The sequence below is a fragment of the Sturnira hondurensis genome, unplaced genomic scaffold, assembly GCF_014824575.4.
Source record: "Sturnira hondurensis isolate 20B ecotype Veracruz unplaced genomic scaffold, ASM1482457v3 Scaffold0025325, whole genome shotgun sequence".
Taxonomy (NCBI): Eukaryota; Metazoa; Chordata; class Mammalia; order Chiroptera; family Phyllostomidae; genus Sturnira; species Sturnira hondurensis.
This window is the reverse complement of record NW_028097956.1, coordinates 149,026-171,971: the sequence shown is the minus strand read 5'-3', so window position 1 is coordinate 171,971 and position 22,946 is coordinate 149,026. Positions and strand designations below refer to the sequence as shown.

At 64.1% G+C, this 22,946-nt stretch overlaps 1 protein-coding gene across 2 annotated transcripts; it reads right to left on the bottom strand.

The window, feature by feature from the left end:
• Positions 1-291: 291 nt before the first annotated feature.
• On the bottom strand, positions 292-22,479 carry PHRF1 (PHD and ring finger domains 1). Of its 2 annotated transcripts, XM_037039222.1 has the most exons (18): positions 22,368-22,479; positions 19,519-19,633; positions 19,060-19,167; positions 15,641-15,858; positions 13,430-13,513; positions 11,900-12,018; positions 9,922-10,022; positions 9,618-9,793; positions 8,922-9,051; positions 6,888-7,006; positions 5,935-6,116; positions 5,540-5,659; positions 4,996-5,150; positions 1,914-4,469; positions 1,551-1,705; positions 1,125-1,391; positions 875-1,003; positions 292-669 (listed from the first exon to the last, which is right to left on the bottom strand). In XM_037039222.1, exons 2-18 carry the CDS (start codon positions 19,610-19,612, stop codon positions 526-528), a joined length of 4,857 nt encoding a protein of 1,618 aa, XP_036895117.1. In that variant the 5' UTR covers positions 19,613-19,633; positions 22,368-22,479; the 3' UTR covers positions 292-525. The 2 variants fall into 2 exon arrangements, with proteins under 2 accessions (XP_036895117.1, XP_036895116.1); XM_037039221.1 differs by lacking the exon at positions 22,368-22,479 and having other exon boundaries at positions 15,641-15,852.
• Between the last annotated feature and the right edge of the window lie 467 nt (positions 22,480-22,946).

Below are 22,946 nucleotides of genomic sequence, written 5' to 3'. Positions count from 1 at the left end.
TATCTTCACAACGAAGAGACTCAGGCCACACACTTCAGAACTACGGGAGAGACTGGCCGTGCTGGGGCACCTGGGGCCTCCCCAGTGGCTGGTGTCCCTGGCCTTCAGAACCTGCGCACGGTGCTCTGCCTGCTGGAGGTGGCAGCACCGACCAGACACTGCAGCTGTAGCTGACAGGCCATCACCAGCAAAGATAGTGGGGTCACCTAAGTGAGACACAGGCAGCCCTTCTGCCCGTCAAGGTCCCCACTTTGGCAAAGGGCGCACTGTTCAGGCACTAAACCAGCTGACAAGTTTCTGAAGATAATTTGTTTTTGATAAATTAGAACACAATGAAACAGTGTATCTATAATATACATAAAAAAGTCCAATTTAAGTTGAACAGGACAGGTGCACAGACCACATGTGGCCACAGGAACCCTGAACACAGTGCTGGTGTCCCCAGAGTCTTCTGCTTTTGCCACTCCCAACAGCACTTCTGGGGACCCGGACGGCAGCCCCTAGGGCGCCGCGGATGGTGTGGCCTCAGCTCTCGGCGCCCTGGGCCGCAGGGTCCTCGCCGGCCTCCGGCCTCCGGCGCCTCCGCATGTGCCTGTACTTGCCCACATAGGCCTTCACCAAGTTTCCCACCTTCACGGGGTTAATCTCCCCGCTCTTGCTGTGGCAGATCTGGGGTGAGGGGAGGCACAATTACTCAGAGGCACTTTAGGGCCACCGAGGGTCCCACCAAGATGGCCAGACACCTCAGAGTGCCGCTGTCCTCTGCAGCAGCCTCGTTCACAAGTAACCAGGGCACTATCCGTCGTCCCCCCCCCTGCTCCAACCCCCTGGCGGTCTGCCTCAGTGGGATGGCACGGCCCTACCAGCCACCCACCTTCTGAACGGCCTTCCGGAGGATGTCCTTATACTCATCTTTGGTCACCTCCCTCTTCTGGTAGAAGGGCTTGATGGCCAGCTTCACCTCCTCCACTGCCCGCTCTTGCATGTGCAGCTTCTTCATGTACTAGGGGTGAGGACACACATGTGAGCGGCATGCACACAGAGGCCTAGAGGGCTCTTTGGTGACACAGTGCTTCCCACTGTCCTGCCTGGGCCACCCTGGAGGAAGGAGGGGCAGAACTCACCTCTTCATTCTTGGCCTTCTCTGTGGCTGGCCGGGGAGTGGCTGACCTCTCCTCTGAGTTGTTGGTGTCAGTGGTGTGCCCAGCCGGCTCTGAGGCTGTGGTCAGGCCGATGGGCACTAGCACTGGGGCCGGGCTTGGGGCCACCCCACAGCCAGCCGGGGGAAGGCTGCCCTGCAGGGTGAACTGGACCGCAGGCTGGCTGGCTGGTGCGTAGGGCAGAACACTTGCTGGCAGAGCCAGGGCGGGAAGCAGGTTGGGGCTATAAACCTGGGCACAGACACAGCCCGCTGGGTGCGGCTCCACGCTGGTGGCGCCCCCCATACCCCCTTGTGCACCATGAAGAGCCTCGGCGGGAAGGGCTGGTGCTGGGAGGCTGCCAGCCCGCACGGCCCGAGGGCAAGGTCACTCCCTCCAGCCCGCACCCACCTGAGACAGGTCAGCGTCGGGGAAGGCAGGCTCCGGAAGCCTGTGGCCAGGAGGCAGCTCAGGGAAGGCTGCCTGCCGGGTGTCCACCACAAGGCCCCCATCTTCAGGTCCCCAGGACTCTTCCTGGGGCTGCTGGGGCCTGTGAAGGGCCAGCCCTGCGGGCAACACAGGGTAGGTGAGTGCCTGCGGCCACGGCACTGGGGAAGGCCACTTCCTGGCCAGAAAGTTCCAGAGAAACATGCAGCAAGGACCACAGGTTGGGCCACAGCCGCCCCTGACCAGGGCCTGCAAGGCCAGTGCGACCAAACAAGCTCCCAGGGAGGTCCCAGGCCACCCGACAGGCTGTGGGGGCACCCCACTCACGCAGGCCTCTGTCCTCGGCCAGGGTGCTGCCTGCTGCCCCCTGCAGGTTCCAGGTGACCCTCTTCACTGGGGCTTTAGTCCGCAGCACAGCCATCTGACAGGGGCCTTCCTCCTGCCCCACCAGCGCCCCGCCTGTGGCCTGGCCTCCCAGGGAGCCAGGTGTCACGGCCATGGCCTGGTCCTGCCGAAAGGAGGCCTTCTCCTGGGGACCCTCTGCCCAGGGTGGGGGCTGCGCAGTATCTTCACTGCAGACTGGCGGCACCTCCCTCCTGAGTTCAGCCCCCGCCAGACTGGCGCCCGGCTGCGGGCCAGGGGTGGGCAGGCTGAGGCAGGGCAGGGCGCCCCGCTCCGGGGAGGAGTCGGTGCTCTCTGGGGAAGGCGGGGAGCTCATGTCGTCCAGCTGCGAGAGAACACCTTCACTCGAGAAGTCTTCGAAGACGTGTCCCGCCTCCACAGAGTCCCCATAGTCCAGGTCCTCGGGCGGACACTCAGCCGGCACCTCTGGGACCAGGGGGGCCTGTGAGGGGGGCTGGGGGGCCTCGGCCCCTTCTGGCCAGGCCCCCTCCCTTGGCAGCCTGGCTGGGTGCTCCCGGCCTAGCCCCAGCTCCTGGGGCGGGGGCGGTGAAGCCTCCTTCGCAGGCAACTTCCTCTCCGGGGAGTGGGGCCAAGGCCTCTTCTCTCGGGAACGCGGCTGCCGATGCTCCCGGGACCTGTGCTCCGTGCTGGGGGACCTGGGGGACCTAGACCTGTGCCTCCTCCTCTCCCGGGAGCCCCGTGCGTGTCGGGGCCTCTCACGGCTCCTTCCCCTGGGGGGGTGGAGCCTCCAGGCCCTCTCTAGGCTGCTGGGGGAAGAGCACCCCCTCCCCTGAGACCTAGACCCTGACCGCCGCTTCTTCTTCCTCCGACTCTCACGGTGTTCGTGGGAGGAGCTGCCGGGGCTGCCAGAACGGGACCTGGATCTCCGCCGGCCGCGGCCCCAGGAGTCCCGCTTCCTCTCCCTGCTCTTGTCCTTGACCTTCTTCCGCCTGGCTCGCTCGAGGCTGCTGGAACGGTCGCTGGAAGACCTCCGAGCCCTGACCTTGGGCCGGTGCTTCTTGGGGTGGTCCTCGCCCACCAGTGGTGACACGGACCTGGAGCTCCCGTCCCCAGAGCCTGAGCGGGTCCTCCTGTGCTCCAGGGCGGCAACCTGCTTCCTCTCGTCCTTCTTCCCGCCACGGGAGCTGGAAGTGGAGCGGGAGCGGGACCGCAGCTCCACGACCCTGTGGGTGGTCAGTGGCGGTGGGGCAGCCGGCTCTGTCACGGTCACGCAAGTCACCATCCGCTCTTCAGAGCCAAAGAAGGTGCTGCGGGACGGCTGGTCCTCGTCCTCCCAGGGCTCCAGCCGGTATGGGGATGGTCTCTGAGCCCGGGGGGCTGAGCCCGGGCCCCCGGCAGACCCCTCCTCCTCTTCGCCCAGCTCCTCAGTAGGCCCCTCACCCCGGAGCTTGCGTGCGCTGGCCGAAGGCCCCCAGGAGGGCTCGGGCTCCATCCCAAAGGCGGTCTCCACTGTGTAGGAGGTGACGCAGCGCACGGTCTGCGAGGGCGGAGTCCTGGGGCTGCCGACGGAGATGGTGCGGGTGATCTCCGAGGGCCGGAGGCCGGAGCCCCGGTGCTCGGGGCTGCTGCCTGCGGAGCTGGAGTCAGAGCCTGTGGGGTTGAAGGGGTCGTAGATCTCACTCTTGAGCTGCTTTGTCTTCCTGAGGGAGAAGAGGGGCGAGGGGTTCTCCTTCCGCTGCACCTTGTTCTCAACAGGCCGGAACGTGTGGCAGAAGCCGGGGTGGGCGAGTCTGCCGGCATGTGCCGTGTTCCCCGGAATGTTGATCCTGAAGCTCTCGAAGGTGGAGCTGCTGCCCTTGCCCCTGGAGGGTCCCAGTGGGGTGGGGGACTGGGCGCCGCCCCCAGAGTGCACACTGGGCTCCTGGGAGCCCCTGCCACGGGGCTCGCCCTCAGCCCGGGCGCCGAGGCCAGGCTGCCCAGGGCCCTCCCTGCCCGTTAGCCTGCTGATGCAGGAGCTGGGGATCTCAACAGGCTGCTCGCCCGTGGGGGCTGGGGCCGAGTCCGCCCGCCCACCGCCGTCCCTTCTTATCTTTGGTATCCGGGGGAGCTCAGAGATGTCTGCTCTCCTGGGAGCTGGTTTTGGGGCCTGTCCTGGCACTGTGCTCTTGGCCAGCAAGTCATAGCCACCGTTTGAGATCTTAGATGTGAACCTAAGAGGCACAGCGTGCTTGCCACTGCCGCCGCCTGCGTGGCGGTGGTCGGGCCGTTTCAGGCCCAGACTGCTCGAGTTCCACAGGTGCTGGGCCTGGCCCAACCGCGGGGTCTCCGAGGGGTCCAGTCTCACTGCAGCTCCTGGTGTGAGCACAGGAACGGGGGAGGGGGCTGGCCTGCCTTGGCAGTGCGACCCCAGGCTTCCCAGGCACCCTGGGCTTGGTGCCGGGGGCTGCAGGCCATCCCTGGGCCCAGGGCCTTCTCCCTCTCGGGACACGCCAGCTGAGGTCCTCGGAAAAGAGATGGGTGCTGAGAGACAGAAAGTGGACAGCTGTCAGGCCCTGCCCCTCTTCAGGAGTTCAAAGACTTGTTCAATCTCCACCCAAGGGCCTTTGTTTTTAAGGGTGCGTTTTCAGTCCCACCCGCCTGCTGTGCGGGCAGACGGCCCCACCAGCAGGTGCAGGGTGGTATTCTCGCCTGGGCCCAGCCCTCCCACGGGGGGGCGGGGGGGGGGTTGGGAGTACGCCCCCGCCCCCACCCCACCCATCAGTGGATGCCCAGTCCCATAGCCAGACTGGCCGCTACCCCCTCCAACCTGCACGAACAGAGTAAAGGGGCTCCAGGGCCGAGAACACAGGCGGCCACAGGCGGCCAAGGGGCCTGAGGCTCCATCACCCTCTAAACCATGTGCCTGTCACCTCTGCTCGGAGCACGGTGAAAAACTAACCGAGAAAAAGACCCGGGACGTGGCCCCTTCCTCTACATTTCCTAAGCGGAAAGCGCACACGTGTCTCCGGGGCAAGTGCCCCGGCGTCCGGCGTGGAGGCCGCCTCACCAGAGCGCCTGGCGCTGAGCGAGCCGTCCCGGTGGATGGTGACATCGGCGCCGTCCATCATCAGCAGGCTCTGGCTGGACAAGATGCTGCCCAGCAGGTCTGGGACAGGTGCCTCGTCCACCTCAGGCTCGGGCACCGCAGCAGGGACGCTCCTCCTGCAGCACAGACGGCCCTGCTGCTGTGGCCTCCATGCCCCAGCCCCATACGGGACAGGGGGAGTCCCACCCAGCAGCTCCCACGCAGGGAAAACGGTGGGCGGGGTGTGATCAGCGAATGGCACGAGAGGCCAGCACGGGCAGGTGGGCACCTCCTGACTTTGTGGCTTCAGGGACCCTTCTTCCCCAAAGACCCGGCCAACAGCGCACAGCAGCCTGCCCAGTGTAGCTGGCCAGCGGGCTCCACACACAGGCTGGGGCTGCCTGGTCGCCCCCACGCTGTTGCCCCCCACCAGGGAGCCCAGAGGTGAGGACTTGGGGGCAGGCTTGAGTCTTGGGGGCAGGGCACCACCCAGAACCGCACCCCTCGCTGCCCGACCCCAACACACCTGGAGAGCCCCATGGAGACAGGCCTGGCCACGGGCTGGTGGGACCGCAGGGCTGAGCGGGAGAGAACCCTCCTCTTGGTGCTTAGCGGGGAAGCAGGGCTGGCAGATGGCTCCTCACTGCTGCAGGGGGGGGTCCAAAGGGAGCAGGAGACCCGTGCCCAAAGGGCCCTTGTTCAACAGTGCCCAGCGGTACTGGCCAGGCCGGCCTCACACTCCTCTGCGTGGGGATGAGCATACGTGACCCCGACACACACCACCCGCCTGGGAAGGGCTGGGCTGGGAAGCATCTTCCTCGTCTCCCAAGTGGGGGGCGTGCCCACCGCCCACCTGAGGGAGGGAGGGAGCTGACAGCGCGCCCTCTGACTCTGCAGGTGCACCTGTCCCCTGGCAGTCACCTGTCAACAGGGTCCAGCTCAGAGGGATCTCCAAACAGAGAGAGGGGGGCAACCCCGATGTCTGCACGCATCAACCCCAGGGAGGGGTCCGCAGGCTTGTACACGGATGGGATGCAGGCCCCGCGGGTGGGCCCCCGGAGGCCCAGGGCCCGCGCAATGCGACAACGGGCTGTGCCTTCACCCTGACCACAGGAAACAAGCCGTCAGCGGAACTGAGGTCTGTGGCGAGCAAACTGCGGCCGTGCCCACCAGGGCCAGTGCCACTGGCTTCACCCCCAGAGCGGACGCTGCCAGACATGGAAGAGATGGGTCATCCACTTGGTGACCAATGTGACTGCCACCTGAGCAGCGGACACCACAGGCAGCACCCCCAGCACAGTGGTCCTGGGGAGCCCCAGCAGGCAGCCCGCACACTGCCCCCACTCTGGAGGGTGTCAGCCTTCGACTGACACCCAAACCTTCCGTTTCAAACTGAAATGCCTCTTCACGCCAGGCTGCACTGCCTGAGTTCACAACCACGAGTGCAGAGCCACACAGAGGTGAGGAGAACACGTGGCATCTGCGTTCACACGCCACAACACGCCCAGGTCCGCTCCGGGGCTGCACAGCGGTGACCCAGACACACGGGAGAGCGGCTCTTACAGGCCCTACGACCGGGGACTGGGCCCCCAGGGACGCCGTCGGGGTGAGACAGCGCTGTCCCTCAACCTGCCCCGGCGGCCCCTGCATCAGGGGACAGTCAGCAAGCCCCCGGACAAGTCAGGGGCCTGGCCTGGCCCCTGCCCCCCTCAGGTGTGAGGACTTGGGTTCCAGGACTGCCGCATGGCCCGTCAGGGCACCCGGACCCACCCCAGGTACTGGAGGGGCGTCTAGTGCGTCAGCAAAACACACAGAAGAGGAGCCACCGCAGGGCCCCCCACCTGCTGCCCTGCTACAGGGGAAACTGGCCTCACCTTTATCTTCTTCCCTTTTCTCTTCCTCACGCGGCCCTGGCGTCTCCTGGACCTCGTCCCGGAGCTCCTGCCTCTGGTGGCCGGGCGGGACCTCCTTCCCCTCACTTTGTTCCGTCTCCCTACGAAGAGGACATCGAGGGTCTGTGCCCCACTGTGCGTGCCCTCGGCGTCCCCTCCAGGGTGCGGCCACACTCTGCGGGACCCGGCCTGAGGACGACCATGTACAGGCATGGGGTCTTCAGTGGAAAAACAAGCCACAGATAAAAACCCCGCTGCCCAAACACAGCAAGGGCAGTACAACTCGAGCCCACTGCACTGTGTGTGCCCGCCTGAGAACCGGCACAGACGTCAGAGTAACTGAGTCGGAAAGAAGACCAAGTTAGAAGAATCAAACACTGACAGCCCAGCGCGGTGGTGAGGGACGAGGTTCTGAGGGGACGCCGTTCTGCCCACTGAGGGGTCCACAGAGAACTCTGCTGAGACTGGAGAACATGCGACTTCACGTGCATTTCCAGAGAGACACACCCTAACCCTGACCCTAGACTGCAAATGCAGCCGGGGTGCAGTCCTCACCAGCCACCTGGGGATTGCCACGGCCCGGCTCAGGGGATGGGCCAGCTGTCTGTGGGCCCGAACCCCCCGCACAGGGGCTCCGGGGAAGAGCGTGGGGCTGGCCCCACACGATGTCAGAGCCCACGCTGTCCCCACCCTGTGAGCTCACAAAGGTGCGGAACCCGTCCTGGTCCCACTGAGGAGCCGCCGTGCAGTGAGGTGGCCCTCAGGTCTGAGGAGCGGAGAGCCATGAGGCTGGAGCAGGTCAGTCCCCGTCACGATCCCAGTGTGTCCATGGATGGAGCTCTGATGCACCCTCACCCCCACCCCGGCAACTAGCTCACACAAGCCAATGAAACCCAACTCACACCCGGCCCTGTTTATCCAAATAAACTTGTTTAGATTCTGTGACAGCCCTGACCGGTGTGGCTCAGTGGGTTGAGTGTCATCCCTCAAACCAAAAGTCACCGGTTCAATTCTTGGTCAGGACACACGCCTGGGTTGCAGGCTGGTCCCTGCTTGGGGGTGTGCGAGAGGCAACTGATCGATGTTTCTCTCCCTGTCTTTCTGTCTTCCTTCCCCTCTATCTAAAAATAAATACGTACGTACATACAGAAGATAGTAGGTGCTCAAAAATTAAAAAAAAAAGAATAAAACCTTAAGAAAAATAAAATAAAATGAGATTGTAAGACATTTCCAACCCTTGTAGAACCTCCACCGCCGAGTGGCTGCCACCTTGGGGTTCGAAACAATTAGTGTTTGTTTTCACAAGTACCCCTCCGTTGTTGTAATTGTGGGTTTTAAAAAAAGGGGGTGTGCAGGGTGGAGGGGGGAATGGGACAACTGTAACGGCATAATCAATAAAATATATTAAAAAGAGACTCCCTCTCTTAGGAACATAAAGCAAGGCGGTGGCAGACAGAGACAATGCCGAGAAGGATGTGGCCGGAGGAAGGGCTGGGAGCAGAGCAGAGAGGGCCGCCCGGCCAGGAACGGGGCTCACAGGCCATCTCGGCAGCAAACCCCCCCCCACGCCGCCCGCCTCCGTGCACAGGCGCGAGTCCCGTCTGCAGCAGCTTCGCTGGCAAAGTGAACAGACAAAACAAAACAAAGGACGTGCCCCCCAGAGCCCCCCTTCCCCTCCGCACAGGTGAGGAGGGGCCAGCCTGGGCGGGCAGCGGCCGGAGTTTCACCCGGAGACTGCTCTCCGGCCACTGGGGGGCGCTAGCGGGTGGCCCGCGTCAGGACTGGGAGGTCTCCAGCCCACCGAAAAGGCCGAGGCTGCAAACAGCAGGAGGGCGAGCCCCACAGTGCCAGCTGCAACTCAGGTGTTGGTGTGGCCCCAGGACCAACGTCCTGCTTTGTCCACTGGAAAGACCACAACACCAAGCAATGGCTAGCAGGGCTCAGCCCATCCAAGCTCCCGCCCCTCCGGGGAGGGCACACAGGCAGCACGGCCACAGCCCCCACACCCGGGCTTACTGGCTTTCTTCCTGCGTCTGGTGGGGACCCGCGGGGTCACGGGGCGCTGATACACGGCGGTGCTCAGACCAGAGGCCACGGCTTCGATGGTCTCGTCCAGCAGAGGGGACACCAGGTACCGCGGGACATGCTGCGTAGCAGGAGGGGTAGGACTGGTGGGCAGGGGGCTGCCAGGCTCGAGCCCACACACCCGCCCCAGCCAGTGCCCCTGTGGGACAGACACGCACAGAGCCCCCGCCTGACCCCTCAGCTGGCATCGCCCGCCCTCTTGCTTCTAAGAGACCGAGTATAGGGGCTTCCCAAGGACAGGGGCCCAGCAGCACCTGTCTGGGCGAGAGGGAGACCCCCGCAAGACACAGGGGCAGGGCCAGTGCAGGGGGAGGAGGGCCAGGTAGGCTCGTGGAGCAAACAGGGCTCCGGAGCGGCGCAGCGGGGAGGCCGCAAAGCCAGGCAACTGTGCACGCCAAGCCACACAGGGCACAGGGGGCGGGGGCACAGGACATCGGGAAGAACTTCAGGAGTCTGCTCTGGGACCCGGTGGTGGCAGAGGCGTTTGTGGCCAGGGTGCCAGGCCCAGTGACCCGTCTCCTCCCCCAACCTGGTTGCACGTGCCGTGGGCAGACACTGGCGGCAAGGGACTGCTTGCCCTGAGGCCCCGTGTGGACCCCCAGACTCGGGTGGGGCGGGGGAGCCCACCTGGGTGTTCTGGGCCGTGGACATGCGGTTCCGGTCCACAGCGGCGCGAACGCGCTCGCTCTGCCGAGTCCGAGCAATGGCCCGAGTCCGCCCCGAGCGAGGCCGCAGCCGGCTGGGGGTGGGCACCACGTCCACCAGGAGCAGGGAGACCTCCTCCTCGGTCACAGAGTCCGCGTCTTGGGAGAAAAGAGGCCCTGGGCTGCTGTGCAGTCGGGACCCCGCCCCACCCAGGACCTGCCCCACCCCACGGAGACCCCAACCGGCCCACTCCGGGCAGCAGGGTGGCCCAAGGCGGCAGGACTACCTGTGGGAGGGGCGGCAGCTCCAGGGACAGCACATTCCGGACAGAACCACTCATCCACCGGCACCTCCTGCAGAGGGGGGTCCAGACACTCCATGTGGTACCTGTGGGGCAAAGGGTCTATCAGACAAGGGCCCTGGCCTCCCAGCCGAAAGCAGGGGCACCAGAGAGCAGGCACCCAGACACGCCCAAGACCTGAATGCTGCCTACGTCTGGGGGTGACTGGGGCGACGTGAGCTGGTGGAGCCGTCCCAGGATCCCAGTAGGGCTTGGCCCTGCTCTCCTGACCAGGCGCCAGGGGCCAGCGCAGGGGCCACCACTGCCCGGGACAGGGACCCAACCGCCCAGCAGCACACCCCCTGTCCACTGCGGGCACAGGGCCCACAGCCCTGCCAGCTCAGAGACCACCGCTCCCACGAGACAAAGAACTCCTGCCCGCCCCTTGGGGACAAACCCTGCCACATGGTCCTAGAGGTTCTGAGGTGTCCTGTCCCCTGGTGAATAAACTTTTCAACTTTAAAATCTTCAGAATTGACTGGTGCCTTGTCCCCTGCGGCAGTGAGAGAAGCTGGTGCTCTGTGTCCACAGGGGGCCTGTGGTTCTGTTTTTGAATGAGCCCCGGACGTGCCAGCTCCAAGCTAAAGGTGTGACTGTGGGAGCCCTCTGCGGACCACTCGCTGATGTCTGGGGGAGTCTGGGAGCCTGGGAGCCACAGCTCAGGCTGTGGGCAGGGCAGACTGGCAGGGTTGGTCTGTCGAACACTGAAAACACGTAACAGTAAAACCAACACACTCGACTTACGCTTTTACTTTAAAGTACTGAGAAAAAGTAAGGAAAGTGTAAAAATCCCCAGACGTTACCGTTGCAGTCACGAGGGTAAAAAACGGATCTCGGTGTGAAAGAACAGTGAAGAATTACAGCCTGGATTCAGAAGCTCAGGGACAGACCTCGGCTTCTCGACTAAAAGCTCTAATGACCTCTGCCGGGGCCGCCGGGGCCACAGAGGCCACCGGAAGGCACCGTTGGCAGCAGCAGCAGAGGTGGGGAGCGGGGGGAGCAGCAAAGACAGGGCTGGTGTGCAGGGCCTCGCGGGCCCATCTTCTCCTGCCAGCACACGCCATGTCCAGGGATCCCAGACCCTCCTTCGGAGAAAGGACATGTGTGAGCCTCTGGGAGCACGAAGCCACCCCTGGGTCCCCTGTCCCCAGGACACCCCATCACTCAGCTGCCTGCTCACACTCCATCAACAGACCACCCAGTGCTCGGCGAGCCGGCCTGCGCTGAGGGACCCCCAAAGGCAAAGATCCTCAGGTTTGGTGAACTGTCACAGAACCCAGCTCCAAGCTAAGCTCGTGAGAAAGGCGGGGGGGGGGGGGGGGGGGNGGGGGCGGGGCAAGGCATCCAGAGGGTGGGGGCGGAGCCTGAGGCAGGGCACCCTGGGGCAGACGGGGGCACCCAGGGCATGGCCTCCTGCTTCACAGCCCGAGCCCCAAAACTGCCGCGAGAGAAAGTTCTAGATCCACCCGCCTCCTTGCATCCTTTCACTAGGAGCCGGGGTCTGTGCCCCCAAAGCAACAGTTTTCAGAGGCACCTCACAGCAGACAAGTTCCCCAGCTGTGCAGGGAACCCTGCGGCAGTGTGAGGGGCTGTCCCAGAACCCCACCAGCCCCCCAGGCCGTGGTCTCCTGGCCCTCTCCAGTGTGTGGACACGGGATGCACGCCTCTGTGGACGGCCTCAGTCCACTTCTGGAGACAGGTGGAGGGACAAGCAGCGACAACAAGAGGGCCTGTTGGCTGCCGACCGAGACAGAACCCGTGGCACAGGTGGCAGCTGCCCACCAGTGGACAAGTGTGTGGCCTCTCACGGGGGCCACGAGGTGCAGCTCACTTGCTCACTTCCGGTGTGGCAGGGCCCCGGGGCACCTCTGCCTCTCGGGCTCCAGGATGGCTGTGCAGGGTGGCTGGCAGGCCCCACGCTTACCCAGCATCGCAGCTGTCACAGAGGAGCAGGCGGTCCTCCCGGTCACTGCGGCCACACACCTCACAGAAGGTCGGGTCCTCCTCCTCCTCCTCCCTGGCCCGTGCATTCTCCACCGGGATCTGCAGGCAGAAGGCACGCTGTCCACATGGCATACAGAGCCCAACCCAGAGCCTAGGCGGCCAGACTGCTTGCGGCTGAGCCCCATCAGCTTCCTAAGACCTCGGCGTGACTGCAGACTGGCCCAGAGGCTTGGGGTTAACAGGCGTAGGGTGACTTTAACAGGTGATTGGTGACCACCCCCAGGTCATTCCCGGGGAAGAAAAAAACTGACCCACCAGGACGAGGCCCTCGCAGAGGAGGCCGTGGGGACGGCAGGGCCCAAGGCTGCAGGGAGCCCAGCCCCACGCCCGCTGGCAACTGTGGGAACAGGAAGGCAGCAGCGCTGACCTCTGGACAACTGTCACGCAACCAAAGACACAGAAACACGGCTCCACATGCTACCGGTAACAGCTGTGCACCGAGAACCCTTCTCCCTCCCAGGTGTTCTCAGGGGCACAGTTCCTTAGCTGTAGCCCCATCACCTGCAAGGTCTGTGGACACGGCACACGCGCCCAGCACCAGAGCCCCAGCCAAGGGACGCTTCCCACAGTGGTCCACAACGCCCAGGGGACACGCCGGGACACGCCTGTGTCTGCCCTCTGGGGCCCCACAGGGACCTGGGGACCCTGCACTCGGCGCTGCCATGCAGCCCCGTCCACCTCAACCAGGAGTCTCGTGGACTCCGACCCCAGCACCTCCTGCCCCACACACTTCACTGGTAGAGAGCCAGGCAGCCTCGGCCCAGGCCTTGATGCAGGGCAGAACGCCTGCATCAGCAGAACCAAAGCTGCTGCCTGCAGCTCGGGCCTGCAAACACCCCAAGAGGACTCAGGCCTGGCAGTGATATGCTGGTGACGAGGCCCAGTCGGGCCCTGGCAGCTGTGTGCTCCTTGAAAACCACAGCAGGTCTGTGGCTCTGAGACACGCATGGCCTCGCCGGTCTAGGGCTCCTATCCCCGGCCCGTCTCCAGCAGTCTCGCTAATGCCTGTCACTGCCGTCAGAACATGTGTGGAGGCTCCTCCAAAAAGCAGGACAGGAGTCCAAAACCTGGTCCCCAGAGAACCGGCCTCCTCCCCAGGCCTGGGCTGCCCTTGAGCTGCCCTCTCTCCATGGCTGCCGGGACTCAGGAACAGCTCTGGGGTGCAGAGGCGGTGCGTGGGTGTGGAGAGGAGGCCCGGGAAACTGCCCCCAACAGCACCCACGATGCCCCCCGCCTCCCCCCAGAACGCAAGCACATAGCCGCGGGCAGGGAAGCACCTCCAGCCCCCAGCTCCCCGTGCACACCTGCAAGTGCCGTTTGGTGGACCCCTGGCCAGCATGTGAGCGGTACTCACTCGTGTCGGGGAAGCAGCTGTGAAAGCATGTCTCCCCACAACACGGGCCGTGTAGTGAACGGGGTAGTGGGGGCCCTGCCCAGTGACCACACTCACCTTCTTCAGGACTTTTCCACCAAACTGGGCTCGAATGCAAATGCAGCTAAACAGGGCTCGGTCCACTGGACAGGAGTTGGCATTCTGCGAGACAGAGGAACCCGTCAGCGCTGTGTGCATCACTCCCACTGGGAGCAGCGGAACCCATCAAACGCCTGTGTGCTGGAAACCGAACGCTTCCCACGTGCCCGGCCCCGCGCTGAGCTGTGCGGCGCCACCGTGAGGCAGAAACAGGAAGTGCTTCCTGGCGGCACACACACAGCACCCCCAGGGGCTGGCAGGGGCCTGGCCCCAGGGCCTCCACCTGTTTAAAGCCTTTGCCAGGGTCTCCACAAGACTGCCGGACGCCTCTCAGTGAACTCCGAGGGTTTCGCTCCTCAGTTCCACTGCAAATGTCTACTTGTCGCGTCTCAGCGCATCCCACAGGACCCCTTTGCTTTCAATCACCTCCCTGGGCATGGGTGCACGACCAAGTGCACTCACTTCACTGTGGGGTCTGGGACACACCCCGAGCAGCCACCACCCGAGCCCCTGCCCTTCGCCCAGGACCGGGGCACCTCTGACCCAGCCCGGCGCCCGTGGGGGTGACGGGGCGTCGCCTGCTCCCAGCCCCAGGGTGCTCACCGCAGGCGGACCGGTCAACCCACAGCAGCAGGGAAGCCCCAGGGCTGCTCTCCTTCCGTGGGAGCCGGGGCAGCTGTGCCATGCTGCCACCTCCTGGTGCCCTGTGACATGTGTCCCGTGACCCCCGAGGTCTGTCGGGCTCACTGTCCATTTGTCGCCCTCTCCCTTGACTGTCCCTGAGCCTTGGGAGCAGGGCACAGCCTGCCTGTACCCGAAGGCCACATGGACACCACGGGGGACACCTCCGTCCCAGGCCCCACACATGAACTGCACAGGGACACTCCCAAGCTGCTGGGGATGCGGGGAGCACAGCTGGGCACTGAGGCCCCACCGCCCCTGCCNGTCTGTCGGGCTCACTGTCCATTTGTCGCCCTCTCCCTTGACTGTCCCTGAGCCTTGGGAGCAGGGCCTCCCTCGCCTGCGCCCTCTCACTCCCGGTCGGGAGGCCCCTCGCGCCCTGCAGGCTGCCCGATCTGTCACACACGGCCTTACAGAAGAGCCCCCGCCCTGCAACCTGAAGTACCACTGTCTGTGGCACCCACGTCTCCAGGCCCACCATGTCCTGCGGCCCAGTTTCTGTCCCCGCACCCATTCCAAGAAGCGTCTTCCCCTCAGCTGATGAGCCATCCATTCCGGGAGGAGGCCGCTCCTGGGAGGGGAGGGGAGCCTGGGCCCCCAGGGGACCCTCTGCGGGGACCCTCGGAAGGTGGCCCTTCCTCACCGGCTCCCAACTCTCAGAAGAGCTCCCGGGCTGTCTTTTTGGACTCGCTTCTGAGCAACTAAATCCTTGCTGACCTGGCAGCCAGCCCCCAAGGACCCAGTGCCCCAGCAGCACCCACAGGGAGTGTGCCCTAGGGGGGCAGGGGCCCACTCCTGCCCCTCCAGGCAAGGGAAGATGTTGCCTGAGCAGAGCCCCCGGCGCCAACCCTGACCTGGGCTGCAGACCCGGGGCCACACTCGGGGCCACATGCCAGAGGCAAGGAAACACCTGAGGACACAGCCTGCCTGTACCCGAAGGCCACATGGACACCACGGGGGACACCTCCGTCCCAGGCCCCACACATGAACTGCACAGGGACACTCCCAAGCTGCTGGGGATGCGGGGAGCACAGCTGGGCACTGAGGCCCCACCGCCCCTGCCAGCTCCCACGATGCCGCCCAGCTCCGTGACTTCTGTGCCTGTGACGATGGGGTAGAAAGGAGAAAGGCAGAGGGGCAGTTCCTGAGGACAGTGGTCACCAGGGGGAGGGGGACAATGTGACTTCTCATTGTATGTGTCTACATCTTCAAGTTTTTCAGAAAAAGAACTTTAGAATGTGGGAGGTACCGCTTCCCGAGTCCACTGTGAAACACAGGCCTGTCTTTCGCAGGTGCCCTCAATGTGCTGCAGGCCCACCCGTCCCTGCAGGTCGTCCTGGGCACCGCTGCCATCTGCTCTCTGCGCCACACACGCCCCAGACTGAGACCAAAGTGTGCAGCCCTGCAGCCCCAACTCCTGCCCGCAGCACAGCCAGGCCCAGCAGGCCAGCCCCGGGTGCTCGCTGTCCCTGCTGTGCAGAAGGAGCCTCAGAGAGAGGGCCACCTCACCTTCGACCACTCCACGATGCAGTCCAGGCAGAAGTGGTGGGAGCAAGTCTCCGGCGTCCCCACAGCCTGGCCCCTGAATGTGTTGAGACAAATCGGGCAGCTCTCAGAGTCGTCATCAGAATGCCACTCGCCACCGGCCTCCAGCGGCCCCTGGGTGCTTGCTGCTGCCACTATCTCCACATCGTCGTCATCGTCATCAGTGGTGGCGCCTTCTGAACCTCGAAAGAGGACACGTGACCTCGTGAGCTGAGCGGTGGAGCCAGTGGCAGCAGCCACACTCAGCAGAGCAAGTCCCCACACTCCTCACTCAAGGGACAGCCCTGTCCGGCAGCCCCACCAAGCCTGACTTTCACAGGGCACCTCACCTAAAGCTGCTTCCAAGCTAAGGGCACACGGCAATGGATGAGCAGCCGCAGCAGCAAAAGACCCCGTCCTTGAGCAGAAGCAGACCCCAAGGGGCAGGGCAGCCAGGGCCAGACCACACCTCCCACAACCAGGTTAACTGGCCAGGCCAGCGGCCCCTGACCCCAATAGTGGCACCCACTCCTGACTCCTCCTCCAAACGCAGTCCCTACTTCCTTTCTCCACAGGAAGACAGCACAGGTGCAGAACCAGACAACTCGGCAGCCAGAGGCTCTGAGGCTGGGGCCACATCAGCAGAAGCACCAGGAGATGCTTCCAGCTGAACATGGCACCGTCACTTTGTTTTCCGTCCTCCCCAAACTCCTCTAAACAAAAGACACAGGTGCACACGGAGAGAGAACACACCTGTCCCAGAAGCGCCAGTCCAGTCCCTGGGAACACGGGTGGGACCAGAGCCCAGCGCCACAGCCTGGGCCCTGCTGTGCTGTGGCAGAGAAGCTACCAGGCGGCCCCGCCTTGTCGGGCGGGCTCTCCAGCAGTGCCGCTCACGGCCTGAGGCACGGCAGCTGGAGACCCACCGCCCTAGGGAGCTCAGGGCGATCCCTGCCCACTTGCCAGCCAGAAGACTGCAGCCCCACAGCAGGAGGGCGACAGCCCTGGGGGACTGCCTTCGGCCTCAGGTGGGAACCACAGCCCCAGGACACCTTGATGTCCGTGGGTAAGACTGAGCGGAGGACCAGCTGCCCGCACCTGGACCAAGACAGTGAGTTGCTCTTGGCTCCCACATCTGTAGCCATTTGTTACGTGGCAAGAGAAAACAAATAGAATGGGTTGTCCACAAAATTCTGGAAGATAAAAGTGGAAAGCAAGGCGACAAGTCGCTCTGTTCAGCTTCTCTCCTTTACTCATGGCCGGAGAGACAGCAGCAGGTGGAGGCCGGAGGCGCTGACCCTTCCGATGGAGCTCTGCACACTCAAGAGCTGAAGGGAAGGCAGAGGCCCAGCCACCTGAGGGCCAGCAGACCCTCTGCAGCACCTGGGACCACAGAGCAATACTCTGAGCCTTGCTGGCAGTGATGGCCAAGAGCAGGTGCACATGGGTTCTCGAGGCCTTGAGCACCTATCCCCCCACCCCCTTTCTCAGGTACTGCAGCACACAGGCCCCCACTGACGAGGGGCCAGCCTGGCTTGGCAGCTGCTGGTGGGCTGGAGCCCCAGTGCAGATGAGGGCAGGGTCTCCAAGCAGAGCACAGCGCCCACACCAGAAGGAGACGGAGTGAACTGGGGACAGGGGTCAAGGCTGATGGGAAGGGCTGCGCCCTAAGCAGACCAGACGCGAGTCACAGACACCCGTGCACACACCTGCAGGGCTGGGAGGGGCCGGGAGGGGTCCTACCACCTCCTCTTCTGTGGTTAGAGCCCCACCGACAACAACGCCCAACGCTGGAAGCTCAGCACAGTGCAGCACAAGTGATTTCCGCAACTAACACCAGGCAGGAGAAGCAGCAGGCCGGGCAGGAGTTCCCGTGGGTAGGGGGCCTGGCAAGTACTGGCCCTCTGGCACCCGACTGCACCCGACTGCCTGAGACTGGTCCTGGAGCAACCCGGGGTGCTCAGGAGAGTCTTCCAGACCCTGAGCCTCCCCTGCCCGTGGCACTCCTCACCCTCTGCATGCCAGGGCACCTTCCCCCCCTGCATGCATGGCTCTGGGCCAACCCTCCCCCCACAGCACTCGGCCCCCAGCCCCTACCCCCCCCCGCCCTTCAGACCCCGGCTGAGGCCTGGCTGTCTCGGGAACCTTCCCTCTCCACCCAGGTCCACCCCGAGTTCTCCCCCTTCCTGCGACCACCACTCACCCCTCTCCTGGCACCGCAACGGCTCCATCATGCCACTGTCTGTGCTGCCAGCGGGGGGCTCAGGATCAGCGAGGACCCCAGACGAGCTCCCACCCTCCCTCCGGCCCCTGACTCTGGATCGAACAGGCCCTCAAACATTTGCGTGAGGAGTGAACGGGCAGCACTTCACACACATCCACACCAGCGCCTGCGCCCGAGACCTGCGGCAGGGAGGCCTGCCGCCCCCCACAGCCTCGGGAAGCACGTGCGAGAGCCACGTCCCTGACCTGCACCCTCAGGCCGGGGTCTCGTGCCCCTGTTCAGAACTCAAACCTAACTGGAACAGCATGTCACCCACATACTCAGCCACAAACTCACACTGACAGACGCGGTGCCAATCCCGTTCCTTCATCAGCACTGTCCCAGACGCGAGGGGTTCCCTTCCTGGAACATTCTAATGCCAACAGCCACAGGAGCCCGAGGGCCTGTGACGACGGACGGCAGCAGGCCCCGCAGGGATGTGTGAGAGCCCAACTCCCATCTCGCGGCAGAGGGCCGAGCGTGCCCTCCTTCAGGGAGGTGACCAGAGCTGGACGGGGACCTTGCAGGCTGTGCCACAGCCAGGGTGGCTGGAAGGCACCACAGACCCACCCAGAGCTGAGCAGCCTGGCCCTCACATGGCACCATCACCCTTTCCAGCCACGGCACCCACACTGAAGTTCAAGGGCACATGCAGACATCAACCAACAGAGACGGGCTGGGAATTCCTCCTAGAGGCGTGTCCTGCACGTGTCTGCCCCCTCGGGTGTCCTGGGCAACAGAGCACGAGGGCGCACCGGCCAGAGCCGCTGAGTGGACCTGCCAGGGCCCGGGCCCGCAGGGCTGCCTCTCCCCGGAAATGGCCTGCCCCCACCGCTCTATGCTCCTGCCCACTGAACCCACTGTCCTCACCAGAGAACAGACCTGGTGTATCGTGTCATCAAACCAGAAGGAAGTATTCCAACAGAGTGAGGCATCGCCCCCCATGGTCGCCAACTACATGCTGCAGGGGACAGTCCCATGAGACCTGTTCTGCCAAGAAGCCTCACACCAGCTTTGCCTGCAGCCCCTCAGCTGGCTGGTGCAAGGAGGACAACGATGTCACTGAGAACTTTTTAGAACCAGTTGTCCCCTAACAGCAAGAAGGGACACTGGGCAGCTGCTCCCGTGGCAGCACTCTCACCAGATCCGTCGTTCAGGTCCCCCTCCTCGTCCTCTGCGTCAGTGCTGTCACTGAGCTCACTGCCTGCGTCCTCCTCGGAGTCCCCGCTGTCACCGTCCCCGCTCTCTCCTGGATGAGACAGGCAGACACCCAGGCCAGGGCAGTCAGCACCAAGGCCCGGAGGTGGGCAGAGGGAGGAGCCTCGGGGGAGCGGCGGGTGGCGGGCGGGGGGCAGGGGACCGGGGAATAGCGCACATACAGGAGAAGCAGAGCCTTCTGCTCTATTACATCTGTGTTGCTTCCATTAACAAGAAAGCAAAAGAATGCACCACTTCTACAACTTAAAAGCAAAAGGGTTTTGAAGACTGAAAGATACAGACACCATCTACGGAACCCAGCTCTCCCAGGGCCAGCACCCTGGTGGGGCCAGCGGGCCTTGAGCCCCCATACTTGGCTTGTGTGGGGGCGGGGGACACTCACCAGTACCGCCAGCCAGGGCAGCAGCACTGAGTGGCAGGTGTGCATCTGGCCCTGGGCTGCAGCCCGCAAGCTCGTCTAGGCTGTCGTCGTCCATCACTGGACATGGGGGTTCAATCTGAAAGAGACCAGAGGCGAGTGACCACCCGTGCTGCCAGACTGCAGAGCCCCTCAGAAAGAAAGGCAGTCACTCCTAGCCCATCTCACCGGTGACTGACACACATCCACCTGTAGGCTAGGGAGGCCAAGCTCTGACAGGTGACACACACGAAGCCACACAACGCTCTGCACACAAAGGAAGACTGCATCTTAGCTACTCGGCAATGTCCAGTCAGATCTGCACTCATAACAGACCTGGTTCAGCCTGGAGCTGGCAGGTTTCATTAGAATGCAGTGGTTTTTCAGGAGCTGAGGCAAAGCAGGGCTTCCAAGAGGGAAAGGTCACCAGGAAGGCCTGGGTGACAAGCAGGGCACTCTCCTGAGAGGTCCCTCTCCACCAAGGCTGGCCACCCTGGCCTCCGCTCACCTGATGCCCACTGGGGGGCTGTGTGCAACATCCACCCCCAAAACACCCTGGAGAGCACAAGGCCACAGGGCGCAGAGGTCAGGCTCTGCCTCCCAGCAGTCATGCCCACCCTGTCCTGGGTTTCTGATCTCCAACTGGGGACACCTGTCCTATCTATTCTGCAAGGCCACTGCACAGACAGCGGAAGACCTAGACAAATGACCTCATTTGTCTGCACCAGGGCCTCCAAGCCTGGTCCTCGTAAGGGTCCTTTCTTACTGGTGCCCCTCACCCATGCCCCAGTGTTACTGGTACCCGGAAACAGTGAGTTTATTGGGGCTTTTGTGGGGTTGCTAACTCACCAACCCGGTGCTCTCAAGTGAAGGAAACCAGACCCAGCCCCACTTGACCTAGGGTCCATGGCCCCAGTGCTCTGCGCCTCAGCATCGCTGCAGGGTCCTGCCCGTCCTGTACCCATGCCCAGGCCACACTCCTGCTGGGGATGCACAACCCACCGACGTGACAGGGCCGCTGCCCAACCACGAGCACGGCAGCTGTCCTGGAGGTGCAACGGGTGCACCGCCCAGGTAAGTCCTGTAACTCTCCGGCCACAGCTGGGACTGCTCCCACTGGACACAACGTAACCCTGGGACACCTGCCCCTACCGCACGCAGCACGGTGTCCTCTCTGCAGAAACGCAGCGGGTGTGCACGCACACGCAAGCCTGCCATGGGCCATGGAGGCTTCAGACACCAGGAATTGCAGGTCCCGAGGCTGCCTGGGCAACAGCAGTGTCCTCCCCAAGACTGCGCTCCCATCCACAAGGGCGAAGTTAGGGACAAATACCCCTGGCTCGTCCCCTGCTACGCTGAGACCAGCAACCACCTGTAAGGGGCAGTGGCAGGGCCTGCCTCAGAGGACACTAAGGCCACGATGGGGTCTGGCACAGGACGTTTGCCAGAAATGCCAGCTTGGGAATGTAGCTGAACCCAGAGTGCCTGCGCCTGGGGGCCAAGTCTGCAGGCTGAGCAGCCCTTCAGCACAGCTGCTGAGGATCACCGAAGTCGTCCTCGCCTCCCTGAACCAGGGTGAGGGAGCCCAGGCACTGAGGATGCACGCCCTTCCTGGGCCACCATACAACAGCCTGCCCCGGCAGCACCCAAGAAAGCACACAGGCGGCCTCCGAAAGTACTTTTTAGAACTAGTGCCTGTGCCAACACCAGGAAAAGACCAGTCAGGGCGCCCTCCAGCACACAGCTCCACCACACCTGCGCAGGCAGACTTGCAGCCCGACTCTGCCTGGAACCTAGTCCCTCTCACCTGCAGGCTGCCTTTGGGGTGGTGGTGGCACTTAGGGGTCTCCTGCTCAGCCTCCAGATCTGGGGGAACTAAGGGCGAACTAATTAAAGCTGAAAGAACTTTCCCTCTCTTCAAATTGAGGGACCCAAAGCACCCACAATTCCAACCACTGCTAAGGAATCGGCTCTGGTGCAGCGGCTGCAGCGTGCCAGGCCCAGGGCCAGCCTGCCGGCCCACTTGGTTCACTGTCTGCCACAGCGGCTGCAAGACTGAAACCAAAGGGCTGCAGACATCAGAAAGCTGGGACAGGCAGGAGGTCTGCTGAGGGCAAACGCCAGACCCTCCCACCAGGGCTCCGCCACTGGGCAGGTGCAGGGAGCGCGCCAGATGGGGCCAGCGACTGTTATCCTGACTCAGTCTTCTCGCGGTAGGTCCAGGGAGAGGGAAGGCGTGCCAAATCCCAAGTCAAACGGCACCTGAGCCTCAAGCTCTGTCCCGGAGACCACTGGCCGCATTGTGGCTCACCAGGCAGGTTACCTACCATTCGGCCGCTGTACGAACCAGTCGCTGCGTGGCAAGGGCAAGCTACTCAACCCCTCTGAGCTCAAGGCTGCCGTAAGTCCACCTGATTTAATGACCAGAAATCCACCCCTCACCCACACGGGCCTGTACAAACGCGGACGAAGCAATGTGCACAGAGAGCTAGAAACGACTCAGCGAAAGGTCACACCTCGCTCACACAGGGGAGGCAACAGCGCGAGGGGCGGGGTGTCACGGCAAAAGCGGGTGAGCTCCCCGGAGCAGGAACAGGAAGGCGGCCATTCCGGAAACGCGCCCGCGGGCCGAGGGACCTCCCCAGCCTCGGCACGAGGCCTCCGCACGCTGGCTCGGAGTCCCTACGGCCGCCGCCCGCGCGCCCGCCTGGAGCCAGCGCAGCGCAGGCCTCGCTCCGCCGGGCAGGCCACAGACAAAGCGCGCGACGCCTGGAGGTGGCCCGGGCGAGCGGGACGCGACGGGGACCCCGGGCCGGCGGAGACCCCGCACGTACCCGGGAACCTCGTGCCCCGCCGGCGGTTCCAAGGCGCTCGTCGCCGCTCAAGCAAGAGCAACGACTAGGCCCTGCTGCTGCTGCCGCCGTGCGCTCCTCGACCCGGAAGTGCACTGAGCCGGCTTCCGGGACTCTTCAGCCCCGCCTGTTGGCGGGAACCACTGGGATGAGGAGAGGAAGAGAGGCCTGAAGCGGAGGACGACGCCGTTCCCCGCGGTCCGGAGTATGGAGGCGCTGGGAACACTGTTCCGTCCCGGACGAAAATGCAGCAGACCGGTGTTCTGAGGGAATTTGTGGTGTCTCAACCCCCCGCCGGTGTGCTGTACAAGGTCGTCCCCCCGCGCGGAGCTGGTGCAGTCCGACCCTCCGCCCGCCGCCCAGGGCGAATGGGAGCGGCCTTGGGGCACACCTGGGCCCCGCCCCGCGCCCAGCCCAGCCCCACCCCCGAGGGCGAGGCCCCGCCCCCGAGCGCTCGCGGCCCTTAGACGGCCGGAGAGCCCCTGGAGAGCGGCCCGAGGGTGGGCTTGGGAGCTGCAGCTTAAGGCCGTCCGTTCACTCGTGGACCAAGTAGCGATGTGG